This window comes from Hibiscus syriacus, unplaced genomic scaffold (genome assembly GCF_006381635.1).
Source record: "Hibiscus syriacus cultivar Baekdansim isolate YM2019G1 unplaced genomic scaffold, ASM638163v2 tig00110213_pilon, whole genome shotgun sequence".
In the NCBI taxonomy this organism is placed as follows: domain Eukaryota; kingdom Viridiplantae; phylum Streptophyta; class Magnoliopsida; order Malvales; family Malvaceae; genus Hibiscus; species Hibiscus syriacus.
Genome location: NW_024062630.1, coordinates 1130690 through 1146783, shown reverse-complemented (window position 1 = coordinate 1146783; position 16094 = coordinate 1130690). Strand labels below are relative to the sequence as shown.

Genomic DNA, 16094 nt, shown 5'->3' with positions numbered 1-16094 from the left:
TTTCACTTTTATTTAATTATTATTTAGTTATTGTCAAAGCACATTATTAAAAATTCATTTTTAATTAATAATTTTAAAAATATTTTTTTTAAATATACAATTTTAATAAAATCTTTGATATTTTTTATTATTTACGCTCTCGCCATTTATCTAACCTAAAATAAATTTATTGATCAGTATTTTATATTTCCTTTCATATTATTATCTTTTTCTTTTTTATCCAACGGCTGAATTTACATCGTCTAACCAAAACGCCCATCCAACGGCTTGAGTTCACTTTGCCGTAAGTTAGTGGTTTTATTTAGGAGCTCTCAGATTTTCTTAAGTTAGTTGGTATCTATAAAAAACCAAAAAGGGAGCGTCAAATCAGAACCGTTAAATTTCAATCAAATATCTTTTTACCATTTAAAAAGACGTATACTTACCGTAGAAATACTTTTAGTCCCCCATTTCTTTGTTTTGTTTTATTTCACCTTTCCCCCTTTCTTCGTACAATATTCAATAAAACCCTAATTAACGGCACATTTTCTCTTGCTTCTTCAAAATCCTCAAAACCTTCCATCTCTTTTCTGTTTCTCCGATGGCGACACCACGTGAGGAGAGTAACCCGTACGAAGGCGGATTTGGAGCCGGTGGAAAGTTCAGGAAACGGCCGTTTAGGAGGACAACACCGTACGATCGACCACCAACCGCAATTAGGAACCCCGGCAGTAGCGGAGATAGGAATGGCTGGTTATCGAAACTGGTGGATCCAGCGCAGAGGCTTATTACTTCCAGTGCTCACAGGCTCTTCGCCTCCGTCTTTTGGAAACGGCTCACTCTTTCTCCGCCCCATCCACCGGAAGCGCCGGAGTCAGGTGAGGTTTATTCCCCGACTCTCTTTCATTGTTTCTAAATTGGAAAGAACACTTTTCTGGGTAGTGGAAATGGGCTCATTTTTGTTGCTTTAGTTATGGGAGTTTCGAGTGGTTGTCTGTTAATATTTGCTTCGGAATTTGTGGTTTCTAATTGATGAGAGCATTTGAGAATCATATTTTTACTTTTGCGTGCTACCCCTTGAAATTTTTATAATAATTGTTACAATGAATATTAATTATCTTTATCGTTGTGGCGGTGATATTGAAATGAAAGCAGTTTTTTTCTTCTTTTTTTTGGATGATATTATTTATTAGTCAATGTATGTTTCATTTGAAAATGAATAATAACTCCCTAATGGCCCAAATAATGGCTGAGAACCTGTGCAGCGGTTCCTAATTTACTGATGTTACTTTAAATTGGGAATTATGTGTACTTATTTAATGAATGAAGAAGTCAAATATGCTTAAAATGTATAATATTTTTCTTAAATATCTTATTGTAAATTAATGATGGGGATATGTTAGCCACAGTTAATTATAGATTGGTAGTTACAGTATTTTAGTCTTTTATGAATTATTTTGTGTCTGGCATCTAGAAGTTTGAATTACCATTAATCAGGTTTTGATTTTTGGTGGTGTTGATTAAACATTGCATGTAATAATCTCATCAGAGACTAATCAGGAAGCAAGGGAGAATTCACCCACAGCAACTTCAACAGTAAGTATTCGAGTTAAATATTTAAACCTAGTGTTTATGTTCCTGTTAGCTTTGGTTTTAATATTTTTTCAGTTGAAAAATGAATAACTGTTAACTGCAAACTTTGAACATATAGAGCCAATTCTTTATTTTTTTTGGAATCTTTGAAGTTTGAACATGTAGTACTAAATTTTTTGTTCTGCATAATGCATGTAGAAGATGCTATGTTCTGGTATTATCTTTGTGTTGGGTGCTAAAGTCTGTCAGCGCTATACTTTCAAGTTCAAACATTTTCTTTGTTGGAAGATTGATTAGGCTCTAGGTTGCATTACCGAAGTTGAATTTGAAAGGGTATATTTGGATTTTAAATTCAGTACAAATTGTGTGTTGGACTACATAACAACATGAGTTTAGTGATCATTTTCAAATGAACGGGTTTGTCAAAAGAGGAATTTAAGAATCATATTCTTATACCCTCTTAGATACATAGATGTGTTGAATCTTTAACAGATTTCTGCAGGTTCTGTGCATTACCCTCACAATCTATTATCAATTTATCACTGACCTCTGCTTTTTTGAATTGTGTTCTCATATATATAGGCATATAGCATTTCTTTGCAATTGAGTTTGAGTGCAGTTGCATTATTATGGAAATTTTAGGGTGTTTTGGCTTCTTAAAACATTTTCTGTTCGCATTTTTTTAAAACGTTGGTTGCTTAGTTTTTGATTTCTTGAATATCTTTTCAGTATCTAGAATAACTTTTCAAGAGAATCAAAATGGTGAAAATATTTGGTATCGATTATTCTTAGCAGAACGCAAGAAGAATGTTTGACAAACATGAGTAATTTTAATATCTTTAAATCAAGATCCTTTTTGGTTTGTTTGACATTTCTATAAGAATTACTATTTGATAAAACATTTGCGAAGAGAAGCTAAAATAGTGTTTCACTAATTTAATAGAGAAGTACCGTAGGATGTAGAAAAGAGTGTGATATTCTTTTAATTTGTTTCGAATAAAATAAGAGACTTAGACTTCATTAAACCAAATGAATTTTAAAATGAAAAAAAAAGTAAAATAACTTTTATGAAGTGAAACTTAGAGCAAAAATGATGATTAATAGACAATTTTTATTAAATTTGTACATGATCATATGCTTTGTTTGGCTTGATAAAAATGTGCCTACCGTGGTGTATGCTTATGTTTGTCTTTTTGCGTCAATGTAGCTTGATGTGTTTCTGTTTTCAGCTCTATTACAGTCATCAATCATTGTCTCCAAGGCAATAGCATGTTGAGGCAAATTGCAATATACAAAGCCAATCATATTGGTAACCAATTTTTTTAAAAGCCATCATCAGGCTGCGTTCTTCTGTACCTCACCTCATTGGGAATTCAACTTGAGGAATCCATATGGCTTGTAACATCATTTCATCATTAACCACATTCATCTTTCTCTCCATTGTTTCATTCTTATTTTTCAGACTACATCCTCTTTTCTATTCACCAAACACTTCTGAGATTTAATGCAGTTGTAAGTGCGACATAGAGTGCTCGTTTTTTAAACTAGACACATGCTTCTTGGTATGCTTTGGAGCTACAGAACATAGATAGTGGGTCACTTGCACCAAGTGTTAGGGACAGATTTTGTCCAAAGTGGTCATATCTCACTTTTATTCATTATGTGTGAAGAAGTTACATTCTTGTAAACCATCAATTTTGCGATATGATATTGTTCTGATGAGTTTTTTTCGTTTCTCACCTTTATGATTTCTCTATGATGATCCCAACTTATGTACTGTCAATTTTATTTTATTTTTTTGAATTTTTCCTCACAGGATCCTATTATTGTGCAAAGAGCCAATCTGGAATGTGGGAATCCCAGTAATCATACTGATGAAGGTGGAGTTGCTGAACATGAAGAAATTTTGAAGCACAAGACATTTACCAGGCAAGATGATCTATAATTGCATCCTATTGATGCCAAGCTGAAATGCATGGTTAATTGAGCTAATTTGTTTTAAGATATCTTTGCTAAATCAAGTTGGTGGCATTTACTCTGATAATTTGTAGTTTGTGATTGTGTCCTCTTTTGCTTTAGGATTCGGGAGTTTCCTTTTCTCTCAGTTTCCTTCGCCTGGAAGAAAGGCTGAGAGTATGAATTCGATTGAATCTTTTCATGCATTTGCTTATTCTAGTTATTCATGCAACCTTTTGCTGTGCTACCTAATTTCCAATCTATACATGCTGGTGTCATGCTTTGTGATTTTCCTTCATGCTTCAGCTTTAATTGGAATAAACTTCACCTGCCCTATTTTGGTGGGCATATCATATTTCTTTATGCTTGACTAGTAATTCTGTCAACATGAATTTTCTAAGTTCCCTAATGAATAATCTTTTTCTTTTGCAGATCTGAAATTGATCGTTTGATGACTTTGCTACATTCAAGAACTGTTGACTTTCCTGGTGGAAATGAAGACATGGTTTCTAAAGTGAAACCAGTGGTATCATTTGACAAGGAAGAAAAGCTTCCAGAGACCCCAGTTAGAGAAAATGGTACTGAGAACCATCTTATTTCCACACCTGTTGTCTGCTCAACTGTAAGGAGTTGTTCTCTATCCTTCATTTTGCTTTTGAGTAACATGCCCTTAAGTGGGTTTTACAATTTATTATTTTAAATTAAAAGATGGAAAATAAAACTTCCTTGGTATTACAGGTCCTTGATGAGGATGTTGCTTCACCTGCTGAGCTTGCAAAAGCTTACATGGGCAGTAGGCCTCAAAAAGTATCTGTTTCTCTGCTTAGATCACACAATCAAGTGCCTATGGCAGATTCAGCTTTACTTAACAATAGAAGTTTCCCTTCTAAGTCACCCATAACGTCTCTTGTGCCGAGATCGGGCCATGTTGGGAGTCCTGGAAATGGTTTTGTGACCCCAAGATCATGGGGCAGATCTGCAATATATAGCATGGCACGGACACCTTATTCCAGAGCCAACTCAGCAGTTGTCCACAAGGTTCAATTCTCAACGATCAGTTTCTCTTTCATAACTTTGTATTATGTTTCTTATTATAGTTGCTCGAGTCTTCCCTAGGGTGCTGGCACTGCAAGTGGTGCTTTTGGTGGACCATCACCATCTTCTCGGAGTGCATGGGAGCAAAATAGAATTTCTGGCTCTAGTCAAGGGGTACTGATTCAGGACTTTTATATTCTCTTTTTGAGAGTTTCTCATTTAGAGAAAGTCACTGGATATATCTCTTTCCCTTGCAGGTTTTAAAGCGCAGGAGTTCAGTGTTAGACCATGATATAGGATCAATTGGCCCTATTCGCCGGATTCGTCAGAAATCCAACATTCTTTCTACAAAACACTCAATCTCACCTGCTTCTTCTAATCCTCTATTCATGCAAGTAGCTGGCACCAGTTCAACTTGTCCAAATGCTCTAGCTGAGAATGGGGATAACAGCAGTCCTGGAACTAGTTTTACCCCTGTTCCATCCAAGTCTTCTGAAGTGGCTTCAAAAATATTACAGCAACTTGACAAGTTAGTCTCCCCTGGGGAAAAATCACGTACTAAGTTGTCACCATCTACGCTAAATGGGCAATCTCTTAAAAGCCTCGAGAATGTAGATTCTTCAAAATTTCTGGGTATGCATGGTAGTGACAAGCTGAGTGATTCTCACATGGTGCTGCCTGATGCTCAAGACTCTATGTCTTACAACCGTGATAAAGCTAAAGGAAATGGCTCAACAATGTTGGTTGCTCTCTCTGATAAATCAGTTCCTGCATTGAGTGGTATAGCTACTGGTAGTTTAATGAAGGATAATGAGCCTAATGGTAAAGCTGCTGATTCCTCTGTTATCAAGTCTGCTATACAGCCACCTGAACAAAAGAGACAGGGTTTTCAGATTAGTGCAAATGAGGTATGCATTATGGGTAAACAGATATAATTGATGTCCTATATCCTTTATGGTTATGACTTTTGGGTGATAAAGAGTAGTATATTAATGATCAAATGTCCTTCAGTTACTTCTGCCTATCAAGTGCTATTGTTTTGATTCAAAGATGCTGGAAGAAAAGTTCTTCAATAGTTTCTTTCAGATTGACAAAGAAAATTGATAAGCTTCATTGATATTTCAGTTGTTCTGTTTCCATTTTTATGACTTCAAAAATTTATGGTCTATCACAGGATTATCTGGATCTGGATGATGATGGGTATCCCAATGGAGCTGCATCTGCTACACTTGGTAAAGGAAGTAAGAGTGCTGCTGCTGCTGCTTCTATATCCGTAGAGAAGCCAAAGGTTGCCACTTCATCTCTGCCAGCAGCATTGTTGGCATCTCAGTCAACTTCAACAACTAAGGAAGATTCTGTCCCAGAGGAACCAAAGGTCACTTCTATGCTTAGCTTTGGGGAGAAAGTTGCATTAGCTAAAGAGTCAGATGTTTCTACTTCCATGTTTCGCTTTGCGTCTTCCAATGTTGATGAAACTTCATCAGCTAGTGAACCTTCAGGTGCTAAGTTCACTGCAAATTCAGACACAAAACTGGAGAACACAAGCAGGTTGGTGTATACATCCAGTTACTCATCATTTCTTGCTTGGAAGGTCTTTTACTCTGCCTTCTCTTTCCCTGCCTTTCTCTTTTTGCCTCAGCAGGCATTGTACATGGAATTACTAACAGTGGGTTCAGTGGAATAGACTGAGGGACAGTTGATTTCAAGGGAGTAAATTACCATGTTTGGGAGTTCTTATAAAAGGATGTGAATCTAACCAATTCCACCTCCCTTGTGAGACGTCACTTCTAAATTTTGTGAAATCCTCCTACTTTGAAAATAGAGTATAACATTTACTGATTTTTACTTGGATCCTCCTGTATGTTACCCATCGAAAGGCTTTTTGAATGAAGATTTCATGTCACTGTAAGCTGTTGCTAATTCGTAAAGATTCAACCAAGTCCTTCTCATGCTCAAACATGGTAAAGGGAGGTTTATTCTCTGCTTATTTTCCTTACCTTCCACCAATGCTTTACCTTCTTTTACCTTCAAACTTTTACCTCCACTACCTTGAGGTTAAGAAGAATAAGAATGGGGAAAATTTTCCTTGTCAGATTGATAAAAGCTGCTACTTTGAATTTGGAAATAGAAAATCAGGATTATGATAATAGACATTTGGTTGTTGTAGTTCTTGCGTCACTTGGGATATTTGATCTTTGATTGTTGGAATCCTTTATCCCGGAGCTAACTTCCAGGACAGTAGTTCTCTAGGTTTGCATGATGAGGTTGAGGTGTGCAACAGAAGGGTTGTGAATTGGGAGGATTGGTGGCTTACTTAAATTACCGATATTTCTTTTATAAAGACTTAAAATTAAAATGACATCTTTTCAGTCATTGAGCATTTAGTTTTGAAATGGCTAACTATGTATTTGGTGCTTGAATTATATCCATTTCCTTGATTTGGTACCTAAAATTTAATATTGAATTTCTAGTTTTTAATCTAAAGTGCCAAACCAAGAATTTGACTGTAATGTATTAAATGTATAATTAACCCAATTGAAATTGTTGCCAAGACTTACGAGGTTCTAGTAAGAAATCAGGTGCGATAAAAAAAGGTGTGCATACCTAACTAGTCTATCTCTAGTCACTTTCTTACTTAGCTAATAACCACAAAATATTGCTTCTTTTGGAAACATCAGTCTATCAGAATATATATTTATTGTTTAAGCCCTTTTCTGTTTAATATGCAGCTTTGCTACTTCTGTTCCTGGTACAACCAATTATTTGGCAGATAAAACTGGTAAGGAGAACACTCCAACTGGGATCTTATTCAGGCCCCCTGAAACAGCAATATCCACTTCTGTATCAACTTCGATGTCAGCTGGAAGCATCTTCATGTTTGGTACCTCGAAGAATAGTTTTACTTTGAGTAGTGGGACTCTTGCTTCAAGTCCTTTTTCTTACTCTTTGCCAACACCAGCTCTAATCCCCAATAATGGCCAAAGTTCATCTAGTGGTTCTATCAAACATGTATCCTGCACCAACAGTGACACTTTTGATGCTGCCACTGCATCCACAACTGCCAATGTCACCACCATTGGCAGTACAAGCAGCAGCCCCTCAGTTGCTGCTTCAGTCTCATCCTCTACTGCTGCACCTGTTTTCAAGTTTGCATCCTCTGTGTACCCATCAGCTGCAGTTTCAACCTTATCAGCAACTTCAAGGGAAGGAGCTGAAGCGAAGACCCAGGATAAAAGCTCTGGCAATGTTGGTCCGTTTGGTAGTAATTCTGCTTTTACTAGCTCTGGAAGTAATATTTTTGGTGGTTCATCTGCAGTTACAGGCACTAGCAGCACTTCTGGCTGTACGGCTGCTATAGTTACAAGCTCTGAAAGTAGCATGCCCAATGACACATCTTCCAACATCACAAACTCTGGAAGTGGCTTTTTCAGCAGCAGCACAAACATAGTGACGAACACAGGCAGTGGTATCTTTGGTGGTACATCGGCAAATACAGATGCAGGCAGGAGTATTTTTGGCGGTACATCTTTGTCAATAGCTAGTATAGGATGTAGTACTTTTTCCACTACAGCTTCAATCACTAGCACAGGAAGCAACATCTTTGGATTCAGTTCTCCTGCTACATCTGGATCTACTATGCAGACACAGGGTTTAAATACTTTTAATGCTGTTAATACCCAAGCATTTGCTGCTGGAACTGGCTTTGGTACCTCGACTCAAAGCACGCCCATTCAGTTTTCTTCATTTGGAATGGCTGGGAATACATCCTTTGCTTCTGGCAGTTCAATGTTCGGGTCATCAGCTTCTGTAGCTAAACCTTTTGGTTCGGGAGCTACTTTTGGAATGAGTTTTTTTGCTTCTGAAAAATGTTCTTTGAGCTCTGGCAGTGGCATTGCTTCTGGAACATTTGGCTCCAATTGGCAAGCCCCTAAGTCACCCGTATTTGATTCATCATCATCATCAGGATTTTCCTTTCGATCATCGGCTTCTGTTTCTGCTCCTAGCACTGCACCTGCACTCTTTGGGTTGTCCACTGGTGCCTCCTCAAACTCCATATTTTCTTTCACTTCAGCTGCAGTTGCTACCCCGTCACAGTCTGTGTTTGGTAACACCAATCCGGGCTTGGTGTTTGGGTCAACTCCAGCTGCAGTTGCTACTCCATCACAGAATGTGTTTGGTAACACCAGTTACGGCTTGGTGTTTGGGTCAACTCCATCTAGTAATAATGATCAAATGGAGGATACTATGGCAGATGACACTGCTCAGGCTTCAACAACTGTTCCAACATTCGGTCAACTGCCAATCTCACCACCCGCATCGGGGTCTCCTTTTGGTGCATCAAACCCAGCAGGAGCAACGTTTCAATTTGGTGCCCAACCAACCACATCACATAATCCATCTCCATTCCAGGCTTCCAGCAGTCAGGAATTTGGTGCTGGAGGGAGCTTCTCCTTGGGCACAAGCGATGGTGACAAGTCTACCAGAAGATTTGTGAAAGTCCGCAGGCAGCGGAAGAAGTAGAAAGGCATGATTATGGTAGGTATCCTCTTAATTATGATGGTAGAGGAGAAAAACACCTGATGACCGTTGCTCTATGCGGTGTAGCCATGCCAGTGGGAACTTAGAAAAATCGTGCCGGTTCTGCACAAGCATGAATATACAGTTTTCCAATCTTAGAGTTGTGGCAGAAGCTTGTCACAATTTGTATGGTGTTGGAGTTAGTAGCATAGAGAGAGATTCTAATTTGGTTATATGAGAGATTTTCATTCAGGTTTCAGCTACCGTGAATTGTTAGTGTACCCTTGCATTTTTTGTAACATTACATTTTTTAGATGTTCTTGATAAGAACTTCACCGCTTGTTTTGCATTTATCTTTTAGTAATCTGCATTGTGCGTTGGGGTTAATTATAAAGATTAAGACCAAACATGTATGTATCAATTGATCAAACATACTTGTTTGTCAGAAGAGACAACTTCATACAACAAAATCAATTTATTCTTAATATTTATGTAACTGATTCACGAGTGAGAGAGTATTTAAAACGGAAAGCTAATATAGAAAGGTAGCAGATGCTCGAGTGTATAGGTCACCAAAGCAAATTATGACCGTTGCCCTTGATTCTCATATTTCCCATCAAACTCCCCTATCGCTACCTCCCACGTGTCCCTCCACTATCATTTACCCACGTGGCATTTATCTTATGGATGCAACTCAACTTACCTTTCCAGAAGTAATTTTTGTCTACATCGGATTCTAATTTTAAAAGTTTAATCTTTCTAGCCGTTGAAAACTCTTCCCCTTCCCTCACTCGCTCTCTCTGCATTAAACAAAACTGAAAGCTCAGTCTTTTGTTAGATTCGAACACCAAATCGTCGATTTTATTTTTATTTTTCTTGCTTCCTGTCCCGAATCAGATTAAATTTGACATCTGGAGCGGGAAATTAAAAAAAATGGAAGAAAGAATGAATGGTGTGAAAGGAAAGCTCTTGAAGAAGCTTAAATCAATCAAACCAGTTGGTTACCTAAAGGCAGATCGAGTTCTTCAAGTATTTTCGATAGATGGGTTAATAGATTCTTGTCCCAAGGCCCCAATTCCCAATGAACAACCCAAGTTGTTCGTCAAAGAATCAGTACCGGAACAAGAAAATATCAAAGAGAGCTCTGTAAGTGCCGTCGAGAATCTGCCTGAAGTCATTGATGTAATAGACCTAATGAAAGATCTTGATACTGATGACCACGAAGAAGAATTGGGTTTTAGTGAAGAGGTTGACGACAAAGAGAATATTACGCCTAATGTTGAGAAAAAGAATGCGAATTGTAGGCAGAGTTGCGCCCCGTTATCGGAGATCGATGTGTCGTGTTTCCGGAAGCCGGATTTGAATTCTTGTACCCTCTTTGACCCTAACCTACTGGCTGCCTTTGAGCAAGCCGTGAAGGAGCATATGAAGATGATTGAAGAAGAGAGGAGGACAAGAATCGAGGAAGAGAGTGTTCTTGAGAAGAAGGTAAGAACCCTGGAAGGCAGTGATGAAACCACCAGAAAAGGAGCTGAGAAAAAGGCAATAATCGAGGAAGAGACTCCGAACGTCGATCCCCTATTAGATTTCGAAGAGAAATGTCCAGCCGGAGACGAGGGGTCCGTCATTTTATACACGACGACTCTCAAAGGAATACGAAAGACCTTCGAGGACTGCAACAGCTTGCGGTTCCTGTTGGAGAGTTTCCGAGTGATTTTCGTCGAAAGAGACGTATCGATGCATAGGGAGTACAGGGAAGAACTATGGAGGATTTTGGGTGGAAAAGTGATGCCTCCGAGGCTCTTCGTTAAAGGGAGATACATTGGTGGAGCCGACGAAGTTGTTACATTGCATGAGAAGGGGAAGCTTAAGGTACTCTTCAATGGCATCCCTCTTGATACTTGTACTGGAGCTTGTGAAGGATGTGGAGGTGTTCGGTTTCTGCTTTGTTTTGTCTGTAATGGCAGTCACAAGATCATTGCCGATGATGGCTTGTCGTCCAGTACATGTACGCGGTGCAATGAGAACGGTCTGATTATTTGCCCCCATTGCCGCCGAATTTCTTCTCTTGATTCTTCTTCTTACCGGCTGTAAAACATTGTTTCTCTGAATCCTTTAACAGTAATGTAAATTTGATTGATACGCTCAACCACTGTATCATGCCTGCATGCTTTTCCCCCCCCTCAAACATCAAACTTCAAAGTCATTTTGTTGACAAGTCGGACCTGCAAATGTAACTCTGAACAGATACATAACAGCCGTTGAAATTTTTATTTTGAATTAACAAATTTGGTACATAATCTTCAATTTTGGGATTTGTTTGTCTATATAGATTCTCTTTCTTCCAAACTTCAAAAATTACAAGGATAAAGGAGTATCTACTTTGCCCAAAGTTTAACAAAGTAAACTACATCCTTCACTTTATATTACCCCCAATATATATTCTTGATGGTAAACTATGGAGTTCGACGACTATAAATCAGTTATTCTTAATTTGGGTAGAGAATGGTTGAATAAAGATTGACGAGCTGACGATCATAAATAGTGTGGAGGTTGAGAGAGAAAGTATTCAGGATACCCTTCTCAGTCTTACATGAAGGTCCATACTCTAATCCCCGTTGTTGGTGTTAAAGCTTAGGTTATGATTATTACAGGAGGTTGGTTGACTGAATCTGAATTTGATTTTAACAGATTTTATAAGCATGTCAGATGTCACGTCAAGTTCTGTAACTATATGAAGGAGAAGAAGTTTTGAAGAAATGACGAATTCGAAAGATATGAAACTCCGAAAATTTTGTGATATTACATAGGTTACATCACTCGATAAATAAAAAATGACAATCAGAATATAATTTTCGAAGAAAACCTAGAGAAATATGTTGGAGACCACTGTCTTATCTCCATATAAAGTGTGTTGTTAATGCTCATAATTAGCATTTTAATGATAGTTTAATTTTTGTTTAATAGTATTTTAATGTTGTTGAATGAAATGACGTTTGCCCTCACTACTTAACTTATAAATAGTGTGCAAATCTTCTCAATTGATGTCTCAAGTAAATATTTATTTTGAAACATTATTTTTCTTCTTAACGTTTTCATGATTTTTTTAAGTTCTAATTTCGAATTTTGAGAGAAGAATATTATTAAAGTCTACTCCATCTTTAAAGTGTACGAAACTTTAAGAGTTGTACTAACTTTGAGGGACCATTCATCTATTATAGTGATTACACACATCGGAGTGAACTCACTTATAACATAACGGTTAATATCACATGATTATCGTCTCTTTTATATATTTCATCTAATATTTTCCGATCAGTGCTAATATCTCGTTTTGCAACAGTATATTTTCGACAAAGTAAACATTCATGTTCAATTGCATGTTGACGACTTCAGCTTGTGCTTTGGCTAACTGTGCTTGAAGCTCATTCACTTGCCTTTGCAACTGACAAATCGTCGCAGCACACTTGTAGACCGGGTCTTAAAAATCATGCTGCTCATCGCATCCGACCTTTGATCCTCTGGAAGTTCTTGACATACATACATATACATACATACATATATATATATATATATATATATATATATATCTTAGATGATTTAGCAAACTTTTTTGTAACTATAGACATTGAATCTAAACTAATTTGAATTGGATATTATATAAATTCATTACAAGTCGTGCCCTTCTAAACTATTTTTTTTATCTATAGATTTCGAACTTTAAATATTATGTAAAGGATCTAATATCTAATTTAACTAAATAATTAATATGATAACAATTTTTTATGCCAAACCTAGTAAGAATTATTTTTTTTCTAAAAAGAAATCCTATAATATATAAAATGAATTTTTTTTGGACAACCTAATATCTTTTGATGAATAAAATAAAAGGGATAAGATGATGAGGTTGCAGGATAAAGATGCCCTATCTATATTATTTTAGTATAACAAACAAAATGAGGTGTCATTCTCAATCTCTAATCATGCTTTTACCTCACCTACCAACAATTCCACAATCCGCATGCCCTACGCTCATTGCTTCCCTTTTTTTCTTTTACTCTTTGTCCCTATCCCTTCATCTCAGCCGTCCGATTCTTTCTTTTTTAACCAATCAGTTCCATCCACGAATACCAGCGTCAGCGGGACCCGTCCATATTATTTTATATTTTTCTTTAGGATAAACTACATATTTAGTCACCTAGCTATCCGAATGATTCTGTTTTGATCACCTAACTATTTTTTTAAATCATACATAATATTACGTTCTAGTTTCATTATGGTCATCCACCATTAAAAACTGACAAAAATACTGATGTGTCATCATAATATAATATCATATCATCAATAGAATTTTTTTTTAAAATTTAATTCAATAATTCTGTTAATTTTTAACGATAATTAACTAAAATAAAACTAAAACATAATATTTGATATGAATTTTAAAAAAATAATTAAATAACTAAAATAAAATCAATTAAATAATTAGATTATTAAATATGTCATTTATCATTTTCTTTATGTATATATTAGGTATGCTATAGTGTAATATAAAACTATTTTGATCGAATAAAAAAATACTTTGCTTCATGCCATATTTACCGAAAAATCACTGATTTTTTTATTTACGTGTCAGACACCGTTAGAGAAAATATTACGGATCTAGCACTCTTTACAGAAAGGCGCGGCCCATGAACCGCGCCTTACGCCAGCTGGAGCCACATCTATGAAAGGCGCGGTACAAGGACCGCGCCTTTCATAATTAAATCCCAACCGTTCATACTCCCCCTACCCATCCGCCCAAACTCCATCGCATCCTATAAATACCCCCTTTCAACTATTTCCATCACACCAAATCCTCTTAAACCATATAAAAACTAAACCCTCTTAAAGCTAAAACCCGATCAAATTTTATTTGTAATGTAATATATTATATTATATTCCATTAAATTAATATTTTAGTATTTTATTAATTTATTTTATATTATTTTTTTGTAGTTATAAAATGGAATGCGGTATGCTTCGTTTGGATATAAATCATATCTCGAGACATTTTGTTGATACGATAATAGTTTTAAACTCTATTTTAATTTAAATTAATAGTAATAATTTATTTTTTTATTTTTTTATTATTAGTTTATATATTAATTTTTTTAATTATTAATAATTTTAGGAGAGTGATCGTATATTAGATCATTTTATTTGTAACCTTACGTTAGAGATACCAACCCGTGTCTGACCATATTTAGTCAAAGTTGGATTCGGTTACGTAGGTAGATATGAAGGCAACTGTAAGATAGAACCAAACCTGATTTCTGCGTTAGTCGAGCGATGGAGACTGAAGACACACAAATTCTATCTTTCGTGCGGAGAATGCATGATTATGCTGGAGGATGTTTCTATGCACTTGGGGCTTTCGGTGGATGGAGATGTGCTTTCAGGGGTTACACATGGTAATTGGAATTCATTGTGCCAGGAATATCTAGGAGGTGTCCCACCAAATTTTAACGGTGATCGGATTCAGTTAAATTGGTTGGATGCAAATTTTCAAAATTTGAGTGAGCATGCCTCGGAGGATCAGATAAAAAAGTATGCACAGGCATGCATACTACAGCTGATAGGAGGGCTGCTGATGCCGGATAAATCACGCAACCAAGTTTACTGTATGTGATTGCGACATCTCGCCGATTTTCATCTGACTGGAATATTAAGTTAGGGCTCGGCAGTTTTGGCATTCCTGTAAAGGGAAATGTGTCGAGCTATACTGACTATAGGAAAAATACTATCGGTGAATGTCTCATTTTGTTGCAGTATTGGGCATGGTATCGCATGCCCTTTTTATGTCCTATTGTGAATAACACGTTATTATTCCCGCTATTATTGAGGTAATTACATTACTGATTTCATATATTAATAATTTTATCTAGTATATAATAAAATTTATTTCCTTGAATATGGTCTATTGACAGGAAAAATCATCGAGATATACCTGATGAATTAGAAGTAATGAGGCTATTAATTGATCAGAAGGCTGGCACAGAGGTATGTATTTAAATGTTTGAAAATCTATTTTGTATTATCGTTATATAATTATATTATTATTTTGATAAGAATTATATATATTTGTTTTAGTTTAAATGGGCTCCTTATATTAATGATATGAGGATTTGCATCCCACATGAGTTAAGGGGCCCTTTAGATGTTTGGATGACGGTGGTCCCTCTGATCTTTTATGCGATTTTCGAGTGGCACCCACTGATCGCGTGCTCTGACAATTTGGTTTTGTACAATCAATTTCGGAAGCACCTCAAAATCTCAACGAGTTGCATAACATTGATCGACGCGGTAAAAAAGATATAGATTAACTGCTGAAGCATTATGAGTGGGTAATGATATGGGAGGATCGACGTCGGCACATTCCCCATAGAGAACCCATTTATGTGGACCATTTGACGGTTGCAGATGGTTATTACGAGTGGTTCAACAGTAGCGGGAAACTGTTCCTACTTTCAGAGGATACATGAGGACGGAGAATTCATCGACGTCGACAGAGATGTGCACCGTCACAATCCCATCGTCCCTCGACTCGTGGACGGAGAGTAGGTGCTTTCGATTCGTCGTCAGCTACAACACTGGAACCTTCACAGCAGCCACCGTCTGCAACGATGTACACCCCACAACCAGTTCATATGGGTCCGCAGCCATATCAGATGCCGCTACCGCCGTTCCCATACCAGATGTTGCTACCGCCATTCCTATACCAAATATCGCCACCGCCACAGAATTATATGACCCCTCATGGAAGATATTATGGTTCTATGTTTGCAGATTCGACTTGGGGTTCATATACTAGTTATTTGGCAGGTTCAGCCTCACTACCGATGGCCGCCGCACAGACACCTCATGTACAGTTTTCTCACCAATCGATGTCTGTGTTTTCTCAGTTTTCCCAAATTTTTATGAGTGGTGAGATAGTCAGTCATACACCTACAGGGTCCTTATTCTATGGAGGTGTT

At 36.9% G+C, this 16094-nt stretch overlaps 2 protein-coding genes across 4 annotated transcripts; both read left to right on the top strand.

Annotated features, from left to right (window-relative positions):
- Positions 1-459: 459 nt before the first annotated feature.
- LOC120113842 (nuclear pore complex protein NUP1-like) lies at positions 460-9337 on the top strand. 3 transcript variants are annotated; one of them, XM_039134894.1, is made up of 9 exons: positions 460-857; positions 1529-1575; positions 3407-3501; positions 3961-4150; positions 4267-4566; positions 4645-4737; positions 4821-5471; positions 5738-6111; positions 7293-9337. In XM_039134894.1, exons 1-9 carry the CDS (start codon positions 581-583, stop codon positions 9082-9084), a joined length of 3819 nt encoding a protein of 1272 aa, XP_038990825.1. In that variant the 5' UTR covers positions 460-580; the 3' UTR covers positions 9085-9337. The 3 variants fall into 3 exon arrangements, with proteins under 3 accessions (XP_038990825.1, XP_038990824.1, XP_038990826.1); XM_039134893.1 differs by having other exon boundaries at positions 3389-3501; positions 7293-9336; XM_039134895.1 differs by lacking the exons at positions 460-857; positions 1529-1575; positions 3407-3501 and adding an exon at positions 3542-3705.
- A 677-nt stretch (positions 9338-10014) lies between these two features.
- On the top strand, positions 10015-11175 carry LOC120113679 (uncharacterized protein At3g28850-like). Its single transcript, XM_039134750.1, has 2 exons — positions 10015-10569; positions 10624-11175. The coding sequence occupies exons 1-2, from the start codon at positions 10015-10017 to the stop codon at positions 11173-11175; spliced, it is 1107 nt and encodes a 368-aa protein (XP_038990681.1).
- The last annotated feature ends 4919 nt before the right edge of the window (positions 11176-16094 follow it).